At 43.8% G+C, this 10,912-nt stretch overlaps 1 protein-coding gene across 1 annotated transcript; it reads right to left on the bottom strand.

Annotated features, from left to right (window-relative positions):
• Window positions 1–1,413: 1,413 nt before the first annotated feature.
• Window positions 1,414–10,710, bottom strand: LOC310784784 (uncharacterized protein). The gene is made up of 6 exons (XM_083645831.1): window positions 10,502–10,710; window positions 7,526–7,641; window positions 6,812–6,863; window positions 5,810–5,939; window positions 4,114–4,294; window positions 1,414–3,480 (listed from the first exon to the last, which is right to left on the bottom strand). Exons 1-6 carry the CDS (start codon window positions 10,504–10,506, stop codon window positions 2,951–2,953), a joined length of 1,014 nt encoding a protein of 337 aa, XP_083501957.1. The 5' UTR covers window positions 10,507–10,710; the 3' UTR covers window positions 1,414–2,950.
• Window positions 10,711–10,912: the final 202 nt, after the last annotated feature.

The raw sequence follows: 10,912 nt of genomic DNA, 5'->3' as shown, positions 1-10,912 counted from the left end.
GGGTCCGGGGTTTACGCCCCCATGACAAAAAGCGGGGTGGAAGGTGCCCAGACCAGACTACCCACATGACACGGCCAGCTGGCCTGTGTAGGCCAATCAGATTGGCGATCCCCAGGTGCCGCCCCCAAATGCTGAGTTATGATAGGCTGATGGCCATGTTAGAGGCGGGACCATCAAGCCATGCGTCCAACACATGGGGGGTTAGAAATCACGCTCCAAGCACATCCCACCCAGAGAGGACACTAATCCCACCCAGCCAATACACTTTTTTGCCCGCCACCCCTCCTTCCTTCAGGAAAAATGGTACGCAGCATCTAGAGCAGAACCACTCGTCTGCGGCTGCGCACTGACAGCTCGTACCCGCAGCAGGGCCCTTTACTTTACAAAGCTGAGAGGACGAGAACAAGGAAGAAACCGAGAGATCTGTCAGGCATGGAGACCCTGAGACAGACCTCTCACTTTTTCAACAATGGATTCATTAATTATTAATAGTAATATTGTTATAGGGTTAATTAGTATTTTAATCTAAATGACAAAACTAAGCAGATTAATAGAAAGAAGCTGTGTGAGTGAAGAGTTTGATTCTGTGCAGGAAAAGTCCACTCCCTTACATAGGAAATCTTCCATAGGCAGGGAATCATGTTTTCAGCAGAAACCGCTCCACAATGTGGGTATGATGTCCCTAGTTTGGGAACCTCTGATAAGTAAAGATCAATATTACAGACAGCCAATAGGAACATAGCAAGCTTGAGAGGTCAGAGGTCATATAAGCATACAATAATCATGTAATAACCTGTGAGAGGAAACGCTGTTAGCATGCAGGTTATTAACAAGACGTTAACTATAGCCGTGTCCGGAATATGGGGAATGATCCAATTAGTTTTGGACACTACCTCACTCTTGGTAAACATGACCACATTGCATTGTGGTAGATGGGAGAAAATGTAGGGTTACATTCGCTGTTCACTAGAAATTGCAGTGTGTTGTGGGCATTTTATAGTAGACTATATAGGGAATCAAATTAACAGTTGAGAATTCAAACACTAGTACAAAATGGTGAACACACTATATAGTCCACCATTTCTGTGATTTCGAACAGGGCTTGTGTGTTCATAAAGCTTTATGTTGACATGGAAAATTCAAGACCTTTATTGTCACTCCGGTTGCACAAGTATAGTTGTGTGAAATTCTTAGGCCAGGGGGTTCCACGGGACATAAATATGAGCAAAAGCAACACATGAGTATGAAACAGTATAAGAGAGCAGAAACAAGAGCAATAATATACATTTGAAAAGAGAAAAACATGAAAATGACTAAAGGTTGAATTCCTGTTGAGCAGGTTCACAAGGTGCAGCTGAGACGGAGGTGTAAAAATACTAGTCTGTTTCATGGTTATTACGGTATGTCGTTTATTTTACCATGTGACACAGTTGAATGATAAAACATATTTATACACCACCAGGTCAAGACAGTTTGATTTACTACAAAAGTCATTTAATCAACAAATCCAAACAATTCACTTCGGCATCTCTTCCCAGTAAATGTGTTTTGTGCAGATTTGGCTGGTTTCAAATGTTCAGATACCAACACGGCACTAACCACATATGATCAGATTGTTAAGGAGGGGGATCCCAGGATTAGGCCATTCTTTTAGTATTTCTGGTGATTTTGGTTCTTGGAGGTGTGAAGTACGGTAATCACAGTAAAAAAACCGATTACTGTTACTATGCCGTTTCCCTAAAGTCACCAACTATAAAACACGCATCCCTTGTACGAGCCAGTCAGATTTTTCTCCAGTTTCTATGTAGACACTGGACTGTTTGAAATCGACCAATCAGTGCTAAGAGGGCAGGCCTTCCAGAATGCCAGCAAATCAGAGCAGTAGCTCGTTAGCATAGAGACCGTCGGCATTGTGTGGGAACACCCACAAAACGTTATACGGCTGGCATGTTATACAGCTGGCGCGCGAGTGGGGTAAAACCGCCCATATATCTCAATGGGCTGACTCACAAAAGGATGGTGCTGCGGCTCTACACTACAGGATTGGGGATTCTAGAGCAGAACACAAGACATCTGTTCAGATGTGCGTTTACTGCGGGGGTTAAATCCCTGATCGTGTCTGCCTGTGCTGGGCTAGCAGCTAAATTCTAACTTTGCTCATTGGATAGAACGGGGGATTTACCCCACCCTGACCACGCCCCCAGCCAGGCTGAGCCAGCTAACGCAGTGTCTATAATGAGACGTCACCTCAACCCATAAGAATCTGTTCATGTAAAACAGGGGTGCCAAACCTTTTTTGACCGAAGATCTACTTTTCAAGTAGCCAGCCTCCCGAGATCTACCAGTCCAGTTTCAACATCGCAAACGCACACACATCGTTTCCACCCTGCAGTAACTAACCTCACAACACTTTCTCGTTGTCCCACAACCACTTGACATTAGGGCTGTGAATATTCACTGGCCTCACGATTCGATTACGATTCAGAGGGCTATGATTCAATTCGATTACGATTATCGATGTATCTTGATGCATCTTAAATCGATGCATCACTTTTTTTCCCCAATACATGATTTATTTGATTCTTTTTTCTCACTGTGTGGCTACTTTTAAAATAAAAGTGCATTTGGAATTGCATTGTATGTATTATGATCCATAATTAAAATAAACAACTGCATCTACCGGTACTTCCATTATATTTTATTTGATTATAAAAAATAATAATAATAAAAAAAAAAAATTATAATCGATTTTTGACGCGATCGACCTGGGGTGAGTCCGCGGTCGACCAGTAGACTGCAATCGACTGGTTGGGCACCACTGATGTAAAACGACCTATACACTTTGAAACATATTTACATTTCCAAACGTTAATTACATTAACAGTCACAATGTTAATTATATTAACGGTCACAGTTTGCTACAGGCGGTATCGATTCCCCCCCCCCACCCCTAGTGCTTACTGGACCTGTCCGTCTCTCTCTCCCTCCTCCTGTCGCTGTCCCTCTCTCGGGTTCTGTCGCTCTCCCTATATTTACTCCTCTCCCCGTCTCTGTCTCTCTCCCTGCTTCTGTCTCTCTCTCTTCTGTCATATTCCCGCTCTCTCTCTTTCTGCCATGGTTTCTCCCTCTCCCTGTCTCTCTCTCGGTCTGTCTCTCTCTCTTTCTGCCAGGGTTTCTCTCTCTCCCTGTCCCTCTCTCTGTCTGTCTTTCTCTCCCTGTCTCTGTCCATCTCTCTTCTCCTCTCCTCTTCCCTCGCTCGCTCTCTGTCCTGGGAAGTCTGGGTTGGCCCCGCCCCTCCCTGGTTTGGCTCTGCCCCTCTCTGGCTTGGCTCTGCCCCTTTCTGGTTGTAACGGTCATAGCCAGCATCTTCCTTCTCCTGCTTGACTCTGATTGGAGGAGAGGGAGAGGAGGACCGCCGCCCCCTCTCCTCCTTCATGGCCTTCTTCTTCTCCTTCTTCTTCTTCTTCTTCTCTTTCTTGTCTGCAACACAAGGAAGCATCATGCTGTCGTTAGTGACTACGTTTACATGCACACAATATTCCACTATTATTCGCAAAATGACAATATTCTGAATTTGATAAGGGTCATGTAAACAGCATATTCCAGTTGCATTTTCCGAATTTGCCCTTTTTCCGAATTTAGCATTTTCCGATTAAGACATCTGGGTTATTCCAGTATTATTCGGGTTTTCGGAGGATTCTTTGATCATGTATACAGCGCATTCGGAATATGCGTCTCAATCAGGGTTTTTACCGCAGTTTGCGACGCATGTTGCCTGTTTGTGTGCTAGAAAGCACTAGAAACAGGCGATATAATCGTACTAATCCATCTCTGGCATGCAAAAAGAAAAGCCGACATTTCTGATCGGGAGGAGATGAGAAACATCGATTTAAAGAGAGAGAGAGTAGCCTATATTGCCCAGTGCCCACGGAAGTCCACAATGCTTGCGAGCCTGCGAGGTAATAACCTAGGCTACTAGCCTACTTTTTATGAAAGACTTGGATGCGCAACACTAAACTTTTCAGCAGCAAGCTCCTGAAATGGACCAAGTGATGCTCGTAAGAATAGTGCTGCTCTGTTTATTCTCAACAGAAAAACTCTGCGGCTCCTGACCTTTCTTGTTCTTGTTGATGGGGATGAGGTACTGCTCCTCCTCCTCCTCCTCCGCCTCAGAGGGGGGGCGGGGGGCACAGCCCTCCTCCCTCAGCTGCTTGGTGACATCATCCATGTCCTCCGAGTCTTTAGGAGGGCGGTAGTTCTTCACATGGTCCACACGGATGGTCCGCCCTTTGATCTGGCACACAGGAGGAGACATGAATGGATTCAGGATAATAATTATAATAATAATAATAATAATACATGGCACTTATATACAGTGGACTTATAGTGATGGGATGGTCAATTGGATCACTATAAGCGGATCATCATTATAATTTTTTTTTTTTCTCATGCAAATTACCATATTGACATTTGGACATTTATTACATGAATACATTACATATAAAGTAATGAATAAGACAGCTTCTCTATTTACTGAATGTTATTGACTTTAAAAATCCATACAGTAAGTTAGGCCTCCAGCTGCTTCAAACACAGCGGTCTCACATAGACAGACAGAGACGCTGCCATCTCTCCATAGACAGACAGACATGCACCAAGTAGCGCTGCTGTATCTGGTTGGCCGATTTTTGCCAGTTTGTAAGTAAAAAGAAGAAGAAAAACAAATTGCCGTATTTAAAAAAAAATCCATTGTTCTCATGTATGAGAAGACCCCAAATGATCACCTTAAAAAGGGACAGCTCACCCTAAAATCCAAAATACATATTTTCCCTCTCACCTGTGGTGCTATTTATCCACCTAGATCATTTTGTGTTAGTTGCCTGAGTTTTGGAGATATCAGCCCTAGAGATTTCTGCCTTCTCTCAAATACAATGGAACTGGATGGCACTCGGCTTGTGGTGGGTCAAAGTGACAAAAACATACATTTGAAAAACTCAATCAACAGCAATGTCTCTTTCCAGAAATCATGACCTGGTTATTCAAGATAATCCACAAACCTTGTTGTGTGCAGTTTCATGTGGAGACATGCAAGTGTGGAGATACGGTAGGTCTGATATAAGCGTAAGTTGAAAATCCGCCGAATGTACTTCGTTGCAGTGAGAAATATAACGAGATAACAGAGCTTACTTGTGTAGTAGCGATAGCATACTATATCTTGGAGTAACGTAACTCAAACTTATTTGAGTTACCATGGCTATTGTTTGGCAGTGACATCGCAAAACGTAGCGGGGCACTAGTTTAATTACATCTTCTTCAGTAGTGTAGCGCAGTGGTTCTCAACCTTTTTGAGCCGTGACCCCCCCCCCCCCCCAAAAAAAAACACTTAAAACACGTGCACATGGCATGGAGCTCGTGCGTATTTACGCACAGAACGCAGAGTGATTGCGTAGGCCCTCTGCTGCAAACACACTTCTCTGAAACAACATAAATGATCAATTGATCATTAAGGTGCGCAACTAACGGCTAAGGAAAATGTATGAAATTCCCATCCCTAATATACACATGCAGTTCAAATATGAAGAAACGCTATTCTTTTTGTAATTTCCCCTGGCTGCTCTGGTGGCTGGTTGGTTGCAGGCAGACACCTGACAGCGCATACATGACGTGAAAAAAATGGGAGCGGGAAGGGACGGGAGTCATTCTACCGGGATTGGGGACAGGAGTATTTTGTAGGAGTGGGATGGGACAAGAGTGAAAACCCACTCCTGTGTCGCCCTCTAGTGGCAGCACGCGGTCCTGTCTACGGTACCTTGATGCCATTGAAGTTGTCCACGGCGAGCACGGTGCTCCTCTGGTCCTCATAGCAGATGAAGCAGAAGCCTTTGGACTTGCCCGTCTTCTTGTCTCGCACCAGGTTGATGTTGACGATCTCTCCGTACCTAAGATAAGATAAGAAATGATATGGATAACCCTATAATATAATAAGAATGCCAAGTCTCTGTCTGTGTGAGTGAGCAGAAATTGTGTTCGGCCACAGCTATGCCATTTTACGCGTCTAATTGGCTGGTAACTTTAAAATCTAGCAGCCATATTGGCAGGTGGTCAAAAAAGTTAATTTCAAGCCCTGAGAGCAGGTGGTGACATAGGAGCGAGTGAGAAAAGGATCAAATATTAGTGGTTAAGACTGAATAATGACATCACAACTGTTAATTTAAAATGAGTTATTCCTCTAAACCTGGCTTCAAATGCACCAAATTGTTCGCGCTGGCGCCGTTCGGCCCTCAGCAAAACCTGGTAGCGAGGACATTTTTTGTGGCCCTCTCTATCATCAAAGTTACCCATCCATGGGTTACGGCATGACAATATTTGTTCGGCCCCCGGCAACAATCTTGGTTTCTCATGTGGCCCCCCATGAAAAATAATTGCCCACCCCTGCCCTAGCCCTACCCATAGAACCCATTCTCATTCAGATATCTTGGAGTGAGGTCAAGGGATTCCTTTGAAAATGGCCATGCCAATTTTTTCCCTTGCCAAAATGTTGCCTAATTTTGGAGTGTTATTTAGCCCGATACATGCTAGGTTTGACGATGGTTGGTAGCAATTGATTCCTTGCGTCTTCTAGTTTCATGCTAACTTAAAAAATGTGCCCGTCACATCCTCAGAAATGCAGTAATTTTTATTTTTTTGTCAAATCCATGGTGGGCCAAAAGAAACGGGGGCGGGCCAAACTTGGTCAAATTGGTCAGCCATGCTCGATAAGAACACATTGTTGAAGCCCTGCCAGGGACATGAAGCAAAGTGAGGTTCTTACTGGGAGAAGACACAGATGATGTCTCCTTCAGTCAGCTCGTATGGAAAGCCTCCTGCAGACACAGACACAGTGTTATAGTTAATATACTTTATTTTAGCGATATTTGGGAAATATGATATTCAATATTATCAAAAATCAACCCAAACCTAGACAATATATCGGCAATCATATCGGTATTGGCCGTTGTTTTTTTAATATATCAGTATCAGTTTGACGAGCAAAATAACAGCATCGGTATTGACCAATTCTTTCATATAGAGAGGAAACAATGTGGTAAATATATGATTTATGGGCTTTTCCAAATATTTTGGAAATAAAGAAAGACATTACTTTTTAAAATTCACAGTGTTTACATGTGTTTTTCACTATGTACAGTATGCACACAATTTGAAAAATAAGTAAATATCGGTTTATTCGGTTATCGGCAATAACAGCAACGGTTTCCTAGCCGATATCCGATATTAACATTGCTGTTATTTTGCACATCGCACCGATTATTATAATTTATTATTACCTGTAGACTGCTAGTGCTAAGTGGAGGGTAGGGCCGCAACCACACGAATGTGTTTTGCGGTTGCAAGTGGGCTTTTACGGTTGTTGTTTTAATGGGGTGAAGTTGCCAGCCTCACTAGCCAAGTAGCCAATACAATTGCCAATATATGGCGCATCTCTAGGAAAAACATTTCATATGAAAACAGTGACGAGCCATCTGACCTACGAACACCCAGGCGCTGTCGCTGTATGCCGTGTGCCAGGACACCGTCTCCTTCACCCCCAGGTCGGCCTCGCGCTCGTTCAGCTCGTTTATCAGCTTCACTTTGGTCAGCGGACTGAAAAAGATTGTCAATCACCTTGTTAAGGACAAATAGGTTTAGTTAGTTAGTTTAGTAACTAGAAATGTCACAACAAATACAAGATGTCAGAAGAAGATGCATTTTCTGCCAGAGAAGCTGCTTATATTTCTCCAAAACAATTGTTGAAGTAGAAGAGTAGGGGCCCTATCTTGGTACACCTGTTTGCGCGTGCCTTAAGGCAGGGAAAATAGCAGTCTGCCTTGCGCCAGTGTCCAGGTGTTATGCTGAATTTTGCCTCCCGGCCGGCAGCAGCTGAACGCATCCCCACCTCACGGGAGCATATTGTAATGATTTATACAGAAATGTAACTGTTTAAAAGTGATATAATTGTCTGGGTAGATGTGACCTCCCTGTTTTCTAAGTTAAAACAGCCCCGAAATACGGTGAGGATGCAATTCTTGGCGGGGATGTGGGAACGTTCACGGCATGTGCCGCAGGCGCAAATTAGAGCCGTGCCAAATCATCTGCGCCCCAAAAATGCCAGCGCAAACGGGATTTGGGCGGTCTTAAGTACCAGAATTATTCACAGGTGTGGCCAGGCAATGCCGGTGCGTTACATCAATCAAACCAATCGGATTCCTGTCTCGCAATCGCTGTTTGCGCGAGGCATGCAATATGCTGTAATTCTCTCCATGCGTAATAGAGTGGACTCACTCGTGCCGAGGACAGAGAGATGGAGAGACACGGCATTTAGACCATAGACTGTATATTTAGACTCTGTTTCGCACGGATGCTTATAATAAGCGTCCGTGCAAAACAGTGTGTTGTGCAGCACAACACGCTTCCAAGCAAGACGAGGCTACTTGATCATTATGACAGCTAGTTGCTGCATTCACGCAGCGTTTTTTTGATGTGGCTTTTTGTGAGGAGAAATATAAAGCACCTCACCTGACGTTAGCAGCTAATGTTAGCTCAGCATCAGGGACTGGGAGAACTTCAAAGTCTCGAAACTTAGAACGTACATAATCTCTGATTTGTAGATATCTGAACCAATGCGTGTTGGGTAACTCAAATTTCCTCCTCAGAAGATCAAAAGAGGCAAAATTACCATCTATGTAAGTCTCTGATTGAACAAAGCCCTTTCTCACTCCAGACACGATAGGTTCTGTCTGACCGCGCGGGCAAAAGGGTGTGATTAAAACAAATTGGTATATGAGCGGAAGCATCTGGTATATTCAGAACTCTTCTGATCTGGTACCCGAGGACATTTCAATCTGCTGGAGAGCTCGGTTTGTTTATGTGATATGTGTTATGGGCGCGCATCGATGCAATGATCTTCAGAAAAGGAATCTGTTGTGTCCGAAACTCATTTGATCGTTCCCCATGTTAGTTCACTAGATAAACACCACATGGGGAATAGTGAGTGCATGTCGAGTGGGTATGACATCATCAGTGATTTATGACATCACTGATGATGATCGCGTTTTGAACAGGATAACATTGAATCCATCATAAACTGATTAACACGTTCACTGCCATTGACGAGTTATCTCGGCTTACAGAATCCGACGGTTCACTGCCAAGGACGAGTTATCTCGGCTTAAAAAAAAAAAAAAAAATTTGACGGTGGGACGTGGATCAACGCTCCCCACGTCTCCTATAAAAATATTGGAGTCAGCGAACGTGTACAACCCATTCCACGGACCCACTAAGTGGCGACAGTGCTCTCCACACTAGGAAACGCAGAGCCAAAACTGTAGGGTAACGCGCGAGGAAACCATTCTCTACTGTAAAATGGATTGGCGAAAACGCTTTCATCGCGCATTATCGCGCTGGGAGCTGGCGGTGGGGGATTCCAAAAATAGACTGGGTGGAAAACACTTTGAAACACGCAGCATAAAGCCTAGAATCGCACAAAGCTTCATCAAAGCTCTCAAACCCAAGAAACAAGTGAGCCCTATCCACACTCGCTGCCAGGGAGGGAGGCTGCTCAAACTCGCAGCAGCAGCAGCAGCAGCAGAACACAAACGCTGCGGAGGAGAACGCCCACGGAGGGAGGAGTTGGAAGCAGAGGGGGGTTTCCTGCTGTTATGGAGGAAATTACTGTTCAAAACTATTGTTTAGATGTCTGACGTCTTACTGATGCCAAAAATGAATGGTTAAAGTGACTGTTCTATCGAATTTCACAAAAAGCCGTTTATCTCTGAATAAATTTCCAGACGCTGAAACCATGCTGTATTCAACTGCTAATGCTTACATAACTACTAACTCTACAAACTAACTCTTTTAGACAGAGAAAGCACACATTCTATTAGTTCTTTTGAGATATTGTGTGTTCACAAAATCTTAGCAGAAAAGAATCCTCGGGTCTTGAAAGATGAGCCAGAATCCTCAAAAAAAAACCTCTGGCAGAACCTACCTACAGTAAAAAAAAAAAAAGGCTGGCAGTGAATGTGTTAATATATTGTAACCTAACCTTCACATCAATAAATGCAAAATAACAAAAGTTACCCCCAATTTTGCTAGATTTTTGTTAATTTATTAGAGAATATAACTCTCAAAGTTATAAACACACACACAGCTTTTCAATGGAGTGAAAGGGCTCACTCAGTATCAACATTATGTTAGTTAGCTGCTAGCAGTAGCAGTTGAGTTTGCATTGCGCCTGCCCTGAAGAGGGACGAGGAGACAAGCTGAAGATGCACACAACTGATACGAGACAGATAAGCTGAAATTAAATATGAAGTTTTATGTCAACAGATAGGTTAGGTTAAGTTTATTTGATATGGACATCACAGAGCATTGGACATGTAACATACATGTATGCACAACAACCAGATACAGTGTTGTGTTTATAGCGGAACGCTATAAACAAGAGATGTGGAACGTTACTTACTTCATGGTGAACTCAGACGGAATCTGATGCTGCTACAACTTTTTCTTCTGTTTGGTTTAACAGCGGTTGGCATCCAAATAGTCTCACGTAGTCAGACCATTGAGTCAGACCCACCGTCGACGTCAGCAAGCTTCCATCTACGGCTGACTGCGAGACTATCCCAATTTTAATGCTTCCATCTACGGCTGACTGCGAGACTATCCAAGTTGTAATACCGCCTCAGCTGCTACAACTAAGTTGACCACTTCCGCTACCCCTAGGAAGCAGAGCAATGCTCTGTTAGGCCCCCTGTCTCTCTGTCGGCTGCCGCCTGCTGGCTGGAGGTCCAACTGCAAAACTGAACATCCAGCACAACCGCAGAAAGCACACAAAGAGAAAAGTGGAGATTATCAATATTTCATTGTGTGTGTA

This window comes from Poromitra crassiceps (genome assembly GCF_964638095.1).
Source record: "Poromitra crassiceps genome assembly, chromosome: 11".
NCBI lineage: Eukaryota > Metazoa > Chordata > Actinopteri > Beryciformes > Melamphaidae > Poromitra > Poromitra crassiceps.
This window is presented reverse-complemented; position numbering and strand designations above follow the sequence as displayed.

Excerpts from the sequence above, each read along its gene's own strand:
- LOC310784784 (XM_083645831.1), bottom strand. Across the intron at positions 4,295-5,809 it reads ACAACTTCAATGGCATCAAG|ATCAAAGGGCGGACCATCCG; the intron begins GTACCGTAGACA and ends CCTGTGTGCCAG. Across the intron at positions 3,481-4,113 it reads CATCAACAAGAACAAGAAAG|ACAAGAAAGAGAAGAAGAAG; the intron begins GTCAGGAGCCGC and ends CTTGTGTTGCAG.